Below are 13,622 nucleotides of genomic sequence, written 5' to 3'. Positions count from 1 at the left end.
GGTGTTTTGATCAAATTCATGCCCACTCCCTCCTCTCCAACTCCTCCCATAACTCCTCATCATTTTTTCTGATAACTTCATGTATTCTTTTTTTTTTTTTTAAATGGGGCTTTTTGCTATTCTCACATTCCCCCCTCTGGAAAGGTAACCCTAAAATCTTTTAGGAATTAGATGAAAGCTCCAAAATACTTTTGACATTTTTGGCCTTTGGTTCAGAGTATGTTGCTAAGAGGCCCAAAGACATTTTGACTTTTAGCCAAGAAACTGGCTACTTTTCTTTGAGGACTTTTTACCATAACTGCCTTTCCAATTCCTACCTCCTATTCTTATCACACCATCCTCTGTAGAGGTTATCCAGCTTGTGGATAGGGAGTCGGGACACAGACCGCTCTGGTTTCTTCCATGCTGAACAGGGATGCTTGTGAGGCAATTGTTGTACCTCTTGAGTGGGTCTGTCTAAAAGACTCCCAAATTGCATAACTCTTATCTGTAGGGTGAAAAGAAAGTCCTTAATTGGTGAACAGGAGACATGAAGGAGAAGTAAAGGCAAGAGCAGTTAGCATTACAAACCAGAAACAAGTCAGAACTGGACAAATTTCAAATGTTCATATCAGAGTCCATTGGGATTTCTTAATGAGAGCTTCCAAAAGCACCCCTCTGTTAGGTTCCTCTTCATTTTCCTTTTGTCTGCCAAGGCTTTACTTGCGAGTGATAGACCCAGGATTTGTTTTCAGGCACTCTGATAGCTGTTGGAGTGGCTATAATCAGTGTCAGTTCCCTCTCAAAGGCTTCTAGATAGGAGGAGAAAACAAATTTAGCCATCATTTTAGAACAATACTGGGTTGTCTCCCTTAGCGACAGGTGGGCACTACAGTATGGCAGACCAAGATTTACATTTGAACAGCACTCTCTGCTTAGAAACAAACCTATGAGGCACAGGCCTGTAGTCCCAGCACTTTGGAGGCAGAGGCAGGCGGATCTCTGTGAGTTCAAGGCCAGCCTGGTCTACATAGTTAGTTCCAGGCCAGCTGGGGCTTCAGGGAGACCCTGTCTCAAAAAGACCTAAATAAATAAATAAATAAATAATAAACAAACCTAGAAGACAGAGCGCTACTACTGAAGGCTTCAGGAGAGTGCGCTATACAGAACTGTGTCTTAGCAGGACATTAATTTTTCTTTTTGTCACTCACATTTTGTGAGTTATTTAGATGCAGGATTTTCCTTTTTAAGCACTAATATAGAAAAAGAAACCCCAGAAAAGACAATAAAAATTTAACAACATTTAATTTTAACTGAGGTAATCATTATTTTCTCATCTTTGTTTATCTGCTTTTTTGTTGATTACTTTTGTGACATTTTATTTGCAGGAAACTAAAAAGCATCAGAATTCAAAAGTAAAGTTTGAGAAAGAAAATTGAGAGAAATTTGCTACATTCTTAAATATTTGTGTTCTGTTCCTTTGGCTAAATTAACTACAGCTGATCCCTCAAAGGTGAATCTAGAAATGAAAGAATGCCACGGTTTTCCTGGATTTTCTCTTGAAGTCAGCACACACATGGTCATGCTGGGGCTGGTATAAGTGTTCATTGCCCTCCACATTCAAGTGGATAATCAATAGATTTTTCATTTTGCCCATGGGATAATACAAGTCTGATGAAATAAATTTCTGTTGTGATGCTTATACGAATCATAGACAACTTAGCAAGCAAAGAAAGAACAGGCATTCCAGCAACATTTATTCGTAGTTCATCCAATGTCATAACTGCCATTAAAATTTTCCTATCATTTGTCCTTATTTATAATACTTTGTAATATGCTTCTGTCAGGTAGTTCCATCACTAACAAGTTCTTACATTGTCCCTACTTGTTTTTGAAGATGGAAATATTATGATTAAGAATTATAATCTGGCTAGTGATTTTGAGTTTCTCCTGGCTACATATTGCATTTTAATTTATACTTCACTAGAAAACTCTAGAAAGATGTTACTCTCTCTCACTTAATACCAGAGAAGGATGCTGAACACTTTGTCCAAGATGACATATTTATTAAGTGCCTTGGCTCTTTCCAAATCTTTGCATTTTTCAAAGCTTAGTTTTTGTATTTATTTCATTTTTCTACCTGGAAACATTGTTTAAAGATTTATTTATCCTCATTTAATGTATATGAGTGTTTTCCTGAGAGTACGTATGTGTACCATGTATGTCTGGTGCCCATGGAAGACAGAGAGTGTATCAGATCCCTGGAACTGGAGTTACAAATGATCGTGAGATACTGTGTGGGTACTGGGAACTGAACCCAGTACTCTGCAAGAGCAGTCAATGCTCTTAACATCTGATCCATCTCCAGCCCCATGGAAACAATTTTGATGGTGGTCCTCAAATGAGGTTTCTAACTCCATTTTTCCAAGTTGCTAAATATTTTTTCCATCACCAGATTTTAAAAAATCCCTCCTTCTCCCTTCATTTTGTTGCATCTTGACTGAATCAATATCAAACAGAAATTTTTTTGTAAGAAACTTGCAAGATCAGGTGGTCTTTGTACTATAAGCTGATATTTCCAGCATAAAGACCCTTGTTTTAGAATATATTAGCCATTTTATCTGAAATTGAAGTTCTTGTTTACAGTACAAAAGTTGCAACTAGAATAAAAATACTTACATTGAAAAGGTTATATTATATAATATATATTATATAATATATTGATATATTATATCAACCTAGTAGTCTTTAAATTATTTTCTTGTTCAATAGATGTATGTTATTCAAGATTAAACTAATTGATACTTTAATATTTCAGAGATTATTTAGAAGAAAATGTAAAGTTGCTTTATCTATATGAAAATTAATTGGATTTTCTTTTGTTTTCTCTGGTATTAAAGATGAACCATTGTGGAACTCAGGTCCCCATCTGGCTGTCTCTAAGTCATTCAGAGACACTGCCTCTTCCTGGAGAGATCAAACAACTGACAGCTTGTGCCACTTGGCAGTTTTTGCTTAGCACTGAAAAAGACTGCTGCCTCTTTCAAATCCCAGTGTCTGTTCGAAACTGTGGGAATTTTTTTGTGTACTGGCTACAACCCACTCAGGGATGCATGGGATATTGTGCTGAAGGTAAGGAAATATCAATATCTTTGAATTGCTAATCACAGAACTGTGTGCATTTGTGCTGTTCTCTGGATAGGTTCTCTGGATATTGGGCTAATGCAAATCTCAGAAGAAGACTTGTCCTATCAGAATTGCTAAATTAAAGATAAATTTCCAGTTAAATTGGCTAGGTTTGTTTAGGAGTCTTTGCCAACATCTTAAAATGCGTTCTGCTGTGAAAATATCTCAGAAGACTTACTGCTCATTATGACTGAATATTAAGATTTTTTTTTGTTTCTTCTTGCCCTTTCCCTTTCTAATTAAGAGATGAGGGATACTAAGCAAAAAGCATGAAAGTATGGATTTTGTATTATTTTATCTTTCATTGAGAAAAAATTCTTGAGAAAATTTCTGGAGCCAGGAATGTTTTGCCACCCTGGGGTTGACCACTGTGATTAACCAGGTGAACGTGATCTCTTCTGGTAGAGTACCTCAACCAAGGTATAGAAATAAGCTGGAGATAACTCAAGGCACAGAATGAATATCCATGAGTTCCTGATGCATGAATACACATTTAGAGGACAGGAGGCAAAGTTTCCTTCAAGAAGACTTTCCAGTCATATTTACAATATACCTCAGTCTGAGCAGAGTGCTTGCCTAGCACACACACAAACCTAGCGTCAACCTTAGAACTGGAAAGTAAATTAAACAAGAACAAACCAACAAAGATCAGATCCTATGTGTAGCATCTATTCCACCCAGAACATTCCCTTCATTTTGATTGTAGTCTGGACTTTGTGACTTGCTGCAAGTAATGGTGTATGGAAAAATAAAATGAAATAGTGATTTCACAGTAGAGAGAACTGGCAGATTCTACTTATAATCATTAGCACCACGAGCAACAAAACGGGAGGTCATCATACATTGCCTGAGAGTAAGCAGTTAGAAAGACACCAGACTTGGATCATTCTTCTCCAAAGATGAATGCTTTAGCTTAATTATGAGAAAATTAATATGAATCCAAGCTAAGAAACACTTTAGATAACAAATGAATAGTATATTTCAGAAGTATAAAGATTATGAAAATCAGAATGGAATAAGAAGCAGTCATAGAATGAAGAAAAACACTGACTCTTGAAATGAATATGGAACAGAAAAGGACATCAGAGGAAATTTTTTGGTTTATTAAATAGTGCAATCCTAAGGTCAATTATTTCTCAATTTCAACAACTATATCGTGGTTTTATAAATATATTAACATCTGTACAGGATGGATCAGGGATATGTGTACCGGGGAAATCTCTGCACCTTTATTAAAAACTAACTTTGATGTGAATCTAAAATTAGTTTGAGCTAAAGTGTTTATCACAAAAATTATTTTTGAAATTAATGAGTTATAAATTAAAGAAAACTGGTCAGTACAGTAGGAGTGGACTGTGCGGGCCTGCGGCCTTTAGACAGTAATTGTGGAAGTGCTCTCACAGCTGGTAAAGCTGAACTGACACCTGAACGAGTTGAATAAGGCAGGCACAAAAGGATATGATAAAGAAGTAGTCCCAGTAGAAAGAGAAGCAAACGCAGTGCAGTGTGCTTAGGTTTGAAGAGGGCAGTTCAAAGGAACTGATGGAAAGAGGAAGGAATCGAGTAAAGGAACAGCCCAGATGAGTTCAGAGAACTGGAAAGTGACAGAGCTGTAGGATTGGCAGTTAATTTTAAGAACTTAGATTGATTCAGAGCCATGGTCTTGGGGAATTTTTAAACAGGTGAATAATGGAATCTGAGGACTATATGGTGAAGGTATTATTCCTAGAAAAATTGCTACAATAATTCCATAGAGAAGTGCTCATGGCTTACAAAGGACAGGGTAGAAATGACTTAGACTAATGGCAAAGGAAAGATGGCACTGAGCTTAGATGTTGTTTACAGATAGAGTACACATAAATTCCTTTACCTGTATGGGTTGTTGGAGTTGTGATTATAAGGCAAATCAGAGTTGAGAGGACAAAATATGTGAAGTCTGCCTTCATGCCATGGATTATTCATGCTTTTGTTAATTGCAATTAAGGTATGAATGGAAAGAATACGAATTGCTATGGAAGAGAATACTGGAGGTAAGAGAAGAATGCCATTTATAGTCAGGAGCTTTTAGTGAAAGCCTCTTTGGAAAAGATGGTATTGATGCTGAGAGCTGGAAGGCATACAGTGTGAGCTCAGTATCAACAAACAGCAACAGAAGGTGGCAAACACTAAAGGGATGAGTGTGATGTACTCACAGTGACAGCAGAACAGAAACATTGGGTGCCTGTGAACAAGAGTGCAGGAAGAAAGGGACAGAAACACTCATGGCAGGGCAGCAGTGCTGGTCACTTGTGGAGCTTTGTATCTTGTTTCCTCTGATTAAATGGAGAAAAGAGAGTTCTAGAAAAACTCACTTCAGATATGAAGGTGATGAGTTCACAGGCACAAGGGTCACAAACATAGCTGTGTATCATTCATCAAAACGAAGAGGAGCTATATTATTATTAGACAAAGTAGATTGAAATGTGAATATTACCAGGAAAACAAGTTTTCATGCCTCATGATAAAATATCAATTCCATAACTAGACATAACAATTCTAAATGACTGTACCAAAAATGACAAAAAAAAAAAACACACCAAACTCCAAAAATCCCAGTCACAATATATGATGCAAAACCGATAGGTCTTATATTCAAGGAGAAGTATATGTCTACAATTAATATCGGAGACAGTCAACCATCTGAATAACTGAATGTGTAAAAACAAAACCAGTAAAAATGAAGGAGAAGGAAACTAGACCTACTCTACCAATTAGCTTTGTTTAAATGACGTTTAAAGGTAATGCTACACAAGACAGTGGAATAAACCTTCTTTATGTGTGAATACACATCATTTATCATGGTGTACCACATTCTGAGCCCTAAATTAGGGAAAATGGATGTTATGAAAATGAAGCTTCTTAAAATTATCGCTCCTTAAAACATCTATAATGATATTTCACAAACCGAATATCTCAGCTTACACATTGAGACTGAAGACAGATAAAAGGAAATATCAGAATAGAAAAAGATAAAAATCTAATACATCAAAAGCTAGTTCTTTGAGCAACGCAGTAAAAGTTAACAATTCTCTATCCAATCTGATAGTTTCAAAAGATCACCTTGGGATCAGCAGTAAAGCTCAGATGGTAGACCATATGCTGAGTATGCAGAAAAGCCTGGATTCAAACCCCAGCAAAAGAGACAGAGATAGAGATGGTGATACAGGTAGAGAGACCCTGTCTCAAACAACAAAAATAACAAAAAAGAGAGAAGCGATACAACTGTATATTCCAGAGATAACATGAGAACAGCAGTATTATTATGAACAACTGTATATTAACATTTTGACAACTTAGATGAACTTGACAAATTTCTGAAAATATACAGGCAGCCAGCAATCAGCAAACTATCCCCATAGTTCTATGTCTCTTCAAGAAGTTATATTTCTACGTGAATGGTGACACATGCCTTTAACACCAGCACTCTGGAGGCGGAGGCAGGCAGATCTTTATGAGATCGAGGCCAGCTTGGTCTACATAGTGATTTCTAGGTCACCTGGTCACCCTGTTTTGAAAAAAAACAAAAAAAAAAAGAATTACATTTGTAGTCCAAATCCCTCTCAGAAGCATTATCCAAGGTCAAGATCATTTTGAGTGGGAACTTTCCAAACATACTCAGTGGAAATATTACCAATTTCATGGAAGATCTTCTGGGTAAATGAAGATGACGGGTTACTCCTAAGCTTCTGTGAGGCATGTATAATTCAAAACTACTCTAAATATAGACACGCAGGACAAGGAAATTATGGAAACTTTAGGATGAAAATACTTATGATCTTTCCAGTACTCGGGAGACTGAGGCAGGAATATCACAAATTTGAGGTCAGTTTGGGCTACATAGCAAGGTCCCAGTCAGCTTCTGCTTCTAAATAAAACTACCTCAGAAGGGGAAAAACATTCGGCGTGTTGGCCTAAGCCTTTATTCCCAGTTCTCTGGGGGTAGGCAGGCAGATCTCTGTGAGATGGAGGTCAGTAGTGGGTAATAGGTCAGTCAGTTGGGGCTACAGGGAGACCCTGTCTCAAACAGAAAGAGAGAGAGAGAGAGAGAGAGAGAGAGAGAGAGAGAGAGAGAGGTGAGAATGAATTATGAGATAACATTACAAAGTTTCCAAACCAATAAACCAAAATTGTCTACAAAAAATATTTATAAATTGGACAATTATGAGCAAAACTGCTGTATATATCTGTGTTCACACTTCTTGACATTTGCATGTTTGCAATTCATTTTGGGTAAACACCAAGAAGCACAATATCTGTATGATGATAAAAGTATGTTTAGTTTTATATGAAGCTACCACATTGTCTTTCAACATGGTTATACCACTTTACAGTTCTACCAGAAATGAGAACTCCTGCAGCTCCAGCGCTCGATACTGCAGTGTGTGTCATTATTTAAAATGCAGACCCACATTTAGAAACAGGATAGGGACACTATAGCTGCTTCAGATCTTACCCTTAACGAGGAACATTTTCCTATGAAAAAGTAATCCAGAAAGAACACCTAAGAAAACCTTAAGTCTATATTAAAACATACTTCTCCAAGGAATTGTCCTCTTAGATATATGTGGATTTATACATGAATGTCTGTTTCAATAAAGATGCAAACCTTAACTTTTTGCAGCTATTTCTGATGCAAAGTTGCACCCATGTGGCCCTGAAGAAGTAGAAATTGGAGGTGGCTGTGTTCGTGCGTATAACATTTTGTTATTTCTATAATGTATTCATAAGCTAGTTGTCTCAGTATCTATTTTCTACAGTTGTAAATATTCAATTATGGTAATATTTTCCAATCTGATAGAAATTAACAGTAAGAGCAACTTTATTGTGCCTTTAGGAGATATTTCTGTTGACAAAAGTAGATAAAGAAATGTGTAAAGTCTGGCAGGGTCTTTCACTGAAAGTTTTCATAATGTAGCCCAGTGTTCATAAAAATCACATGTATCTGTGCCTACACTTCTGCTTCCAAAAAGTCTGCATTATAGAATCTCTCACGGAAGCCTGAAACACAATAATTACAATAATATTTTTTTCTAATAACATGAAAAATACTGAAATTTCAAATAAACCAGGTGCAGCAGTGCACATCTTTAATCCTAGCACTTGGGTGGATGAGGCAGAAGGATTGCTGTGAGTTTCCGGTCTCAGAACAAACAAGCAGACAAGCAAAATAACTCTGAGTTGCTTTTCTGCACTATTCCAATTGTAGATCAATTTTATAGCCTTCCTTCCTAGAATTTCTAGTATTAAACCATTATGGCATCCCAATTTATAATAATAAAATAATATTCCTTAATAGTTACAGTAATAGACATAAAATATTATTTAGCTACCATGCATAGTAGATAAGAATTTTCTTAATAAGGGATCTATATTAAAGTAAAATCAGTTTTCCTTCTTAAATAAATAATAAATTTCATCTGATGCTGGGGATAAATACCAAACTTCGACAGATGCTATAACTCTGAGATAAAGTTTGTTTAGCATGTGCAAGGCCTTAGGTTCAATCCTCCAAATCACAAAAATAAATGGGTAAAAATATTTATTTATTTACTTTACTTACTTAATTTAGCTATTTGCAATATTAACAATGCCTGTGCAATTATTTGAAAAAACAAGCTATGTAAAACTGCACGTATTTTGAATTAGCAACACCTGAATGATAAATTGACACGAATAGGGTCACTTGGCAAAGGTTTAAAGGGGTTTGTAAAATATTTGTATCTGTGCACACCTATAATCTCAGAACTTGGAAGGCCGAAGCAGAAGGATCCAGGATTTGTGTCTTGAAAGACCCTGTCTTTAAGATACCCAAAGATATGTCTAACAAAAAGTTTCTCAGAATTTTCCCAAGTCTCCGTGACAGAGCTGAAAGTTTACTTTCATGCTTGACACAATATAATAATTTATATAATGGAAAATTGTACATTTTAAAATATTTTAAAACATATTGCTAAATTTTATTACTCATATATTTATTTCTAAAACAAAACAAAAATCTTTTCAGATCTCTGGATTTAATTTTGAGAATACCTAGAGTTAAAAATTGCAACCTTGGGCTGGAGAGATGCTCAGAGGCTAAGAGCACTCTGTTCTTCTAGACGACCTGGATTCAATTCCCAGCACCCACATGGCAGCTAACAATTGTCTGTAACTCCAGTTCCAGGGGATTCAGCATCTTCTGGCCTCTGTGGGCATTGCACGACAGGGGTGCACTTACATGCATGCAGGAAAAACACTCATACACATAAAATAAAAATAAATAGATTAAAAAAAACTTAAAAACCTGCAAGCTCTTTATACAGTTCCTAGAGGAAATGGCAAACATATCTTTAGCCTCAGGAAAATGAAACAAATAAAACAATTGTTTATCACTTCATAGAGTTAACAGACAGCAAAACTACCACACACCAAAGAGCTCTTTCAACACAATAAAGCAAATCATTAAATTCATAATTGATTTAATATTACAGCGAATAGTTTTCTGTATAAAAAGGAATTGTAATGTATAATATCTGAGTTTTATTTGTTCTGTCTTTTAGAAAAGATGATCGCCTTAAAGGAGGCGAATCACTTTTCTTTCCACAAGCCTGGCTTTTCAAAGATAGCTGTCCAGCATGATCAGTCTAAGTGTGAACTACGTTTCTCTGCTATTAGTCAATATTCCTTATAGATAAAAAATGAGTATGTTCTTTTGTTGCATGCTTGAAAATCATCATTTTTTTCTAATCTTGCTATACTTTTTTTCTTAAAGTAAATCCCAAACTAACAATCTGTGGGTCCCTCTTCAATAAGGTGTTCTCTGTTCTTCAGGATGCCTGACTTACTTTTTGTGCATTTTCTCCCCCCCAGGCCAGCTGTCTGCTGTGTGGCCTCCTCCACCTCCAGGCAGGCCAGAGGTTGCTGTGGAGCTGGTTGGGTCCCAGCTGTTTTGTAGGTGTGCTTTTGCTGTTCCCCCCACAAACAACTCAGTGGGATTTCTTGTAGCCTGGTCTAGGCTTTCTTCTCAAGAAATCAAAGAAGAGCTGAAACAGGAGACCACCGTTCAGGCGTTCTCATTCTTAGAACTTGATGGTGTAAACCTTAGACTGGGAGACAGAGTAAGTCAGAAAACCAGGATTTTCTTTTCATGAAAGCATTGAATTTGATGAACCAGCTCCAAAATTTTAGGCAATATTTAAATACTTAGTTCTTTTCTCATTTACCAAAAACTGAATTAAGGATTTAAAGATAATAATTTACATGTTTCTTTGTCATGTTATTGCTCAATGATTATTTCTTAACTGTATTCATAGATATTCTGCAGCGCTTCCCTCTTTTTCTTGGAGAAACCAGATAGACAAAGCTTAGCCGTTGAAAGTGAAGAATTTTTTGCAGGAATTAAGGTATGTAGCAGTGAGTTGGAACTAGAAAGAGAGATTCTCTGGAACCATATTTCCTGAACTGTATCTGTTTGTGGTGGTTTCTGGATCTTATGAAAAACTGAGTCAGAAAGTCTAGACTGAATGGTCTGCCATTTTAAAGAGTAACCTGATAATTCTCATGCACAATAAAGCCTGTGCTCCCTGTGGATGGGCTGCATTGGGGATGTACTGGTGTGCCTTGTCTTGTGATGGCATTGTCTCCTACTAAATGCATCACACATTGAAAACTGTAGGAGTAAAAAAAATTTAATGCAAGTAACCTTCCAAATAGCATAGCTTAGCAACATAGCACACTGTGCAGAACTGGAAGTTTATCCTTCATAACTCCATGGTTTACTGGGAGCTGTGACTGGCTGCTACCACACAGAATCCTGCGAAAGTACATTATGGAATATGCTAGCTTCAGAAGAGATAAAAAATCAAAGAAAAATTTCTACTGAATGTAAAAATCTGTACCATGGTAAAGCAAAAATTCATTAAGTCAAGCTTTGTAAGTCAAGGACTTAGGTAAGGGTAGGGACTAAAGAAATAGCTTAATTGGCATAATGCATAGAATCTATTTTCATAATTCATTCTATTCTATAACTGAGAACTATCATATCAATATTTGGTGCATTTTTGAAGATGGGTACCAAATCAAGGTCTTGACTCAGAGTTCTGGGATTTATGGATTAACATGACTGAACTAACTAAACAACGCAATACTTTTTGTTATTGTTGGTAGTACTGGGTCTGAAGAATAGGAGTTATTCCAACAGATAAGCTGAAGTGATAGGGAGTCCTAAGCACTGGAAGGTGATAGGTGAGGTCAAGAGGTGGAAGCATGCAAATAGGCACCATGGGAGTTCTCACTCACAGAACTGGAGATTGCCTTGGAGTCATTCCTTGTTCAAAGACAAGATGGGAAATTGATCAATAGTGAGAGCAGGGCTTAGGACCAGGATAAAACTTTTGTCTAGAAAAAGTCCATGTACAGGAGACATATCCAGAATATATTTCTAAGGGGTAATTTTGAAAGCACATTTCCACAGGAGCTTAATGATTATGCTATTAAGCACACTTGGCAAACGATTAAGCTGTTGGGAAAGTGTGTTTTTAAAACTGATCCCTTAGAAATATATTCTATCTGAACTTAACTTGTGTATATTTTCTCATGCCAGTTAAAACCTGAACTGAGCACTATTTCAGAAGATGGGAAGGAATACCAGCTGAGCATAGAGAGTACAGTTCCTGTTATTTGTCCTGAATTTAGTGAGCTTGATCAAAGATGCAAAATCTCATTAATACTAAGAACCATTGAAAAAGGTAATATAATATATCCTCTTGGCTTATTACACTTCAGACGATAACTGTTGCTTGTTCTTCTTTATAAGTCCCTGGACTGCATGTACATAAAGTATTTTGCATGCTTACATCAGACTGTAGTTCAATCATATTAATGACATGATTTAAGATCAAGTTAATGATTGAGAGAGCAATTCATATTGATTCTTCCTGGGCTCAGATCTTGCTAGTGAACCTCCTTCTCTTCGTTGCCATTTGCCCTCTTTCTCTTCTCCCTCCATTTCTTTCTGATTGCTCTTCCCCTCTCTCCTCTGCCTCTTACTTACTCTTTTCAGAGACTTGGGGACAACCAGCTCTTTAAATTTTTCACTTCATCTTCAGCGAGGGAGGTGTGATGTGGTACTCAGATTTCAAGCTTATGAACATGGATCTCATAATGCATTCTATACACTTCTCTCCATTGTAAGCTTTGAGTGGAGTCTTTTGTCTTAGCATTTTTCCATTCAAATGAATAATTTCATAGATATCATGATGCATGATCAGATATATGGCAATGCAGAGAGAGAAATCTTCCTATGGAGCAAGATAGACCATTAAGAGAACAAATTGTGTATAGCAGTGGCTAGGTTGGTTGAGTTATTTTTCACAATTAAGCCTCTGATCAAAGCAAGGGATTTGCTGATTAAAATAGAACCTGTAAAAAGAGGCTATAGTACTGTTTACATAGGCTTAGAAAATATCTAACTGTTCACTCAGACTTCCAGAGGCCCATGAACATAAATATATTTGTATTTATAGCTCAGATCTCTCTGTCTCAGGCCCTTTAACACAATTCCACTTCAAGCTTCTTCTGAAAAGCACAGAGAGACCATATTGTTGATATTGTCTAAAACTGTGTTAAGCAAAAATTTCCTTTTATTGCAAATATGCTTTAAAATGTACTTTCATCCTCTCAATTCTTTTAATTAAGGCAAGTATTACTATAATAATAAAAAGACAGCCTCAATGTGTTCCTGTCTCTTAGAAGTTTGTGTGTTCTTATGTTTGTTGATTAAAAGTGGCTTTCTTTTTATCTAGATAGAAATTTCTGGTTTTCCCTTTTTGCATGTCTCCTGGTATCTCTTTAAGTGCACTACTATACAGTTTCTACTTTGACAGAGAGCAAGTTGTCTCTGTGTATTTCTACCCAGACTCAATGAGAATGACTTTGATCTTTACATCTTGAACTTGAGAAATAAAGTCCTGGGCAATATCTAAGCCAGAAATACTACACATCACCTGAGGGAACTGGTTAAAGCATTTGAATGTTTCCATTAATTTTATATGTATGAGAAAAGTATGCATTTCTAGAAAAATACATAAGGGAAAATATTTTTCCATGAATTATTAATCAAGTACAGTGTACCTATAAGTGATCATTATAATTTTGTTTCTAGAAAGTCAGACTGGGTGAGAGGAAGACAATGTTTTAAACTTAGTTCTTTCTTCTTGACTTTGCAGTCACTAGAGGAGTTTGAAAACATGCTCTTTTATAACCATTTTGGGGGAAATCTTTTTGTTCATAGGAAGAACAGAAATTATAAAATTAGTTATACATATTTCTAGAGTTCCTTCCTCATTGTTGGCTACTGTTTCCTTTCAAAATTCTTTTTCTTAGGGCTTGAGAGATGGTTCAGCAGTTAAGAGCACAGGCTGCTCCTTCAGAGGATCAAG

General features: G+C 36.3%; 1 protein-coding gene across 2 annotated transcripts in view; it reads left to right on the top strand.

The window, feature by feature from the left end:
• The window catches only part of Vwde (von Willebrand factor D and EGF domains), a 64,377-nt gene that overhangs the window by 10,013 nt on the left and 40,742 nt on the right, over positions 1-13,622 (top strand). For both annotated transcript variants that reach the window (XM_029556886.1, XM_029556885.1), the window contains exons 3-7: positions 2,880-3,111; positions 7,826-7,891; positions 10,054-10,301; positions 10,497-10,586; positions 11,786-11,930. In XM_029556886.1, coding sequence (XP_029412746.1) covers positions 2,880-3,111; positions 7,826-7,891; positions 10,054-10,301; positions 10,497-10,586; positions 11,786-11,930 — 781 coding nt within the window. The remainder of the gene's footprint in view (positions 1-2,879; positions 3,112-7,825; positions 7,892-10,053; positions 10,302-10,496; positions 10,587-11,785; positions 11,931-13,622) is intronic.

Source organism: Nannospalax galili, unplaced genomic scaffold (genome assembly GCF_000622305.1).
Source record: "Nannospalax galili isolate Female #2095 unplaced genomic scaffold, S.galili_v1.0 scaffold787, whole genome shotgun sequence".
NCBI classification, from domain to species: Eukaryota; Metazoa; Chordata; class Mammalia; order Rodentia; family Spalacidae; genus Nannospalax; species Nannospalax galili.
Note: the sequence above shows the minus strand (reverse complement) of the source record. Positions and strands in the feature narration are given on the sequence as shown.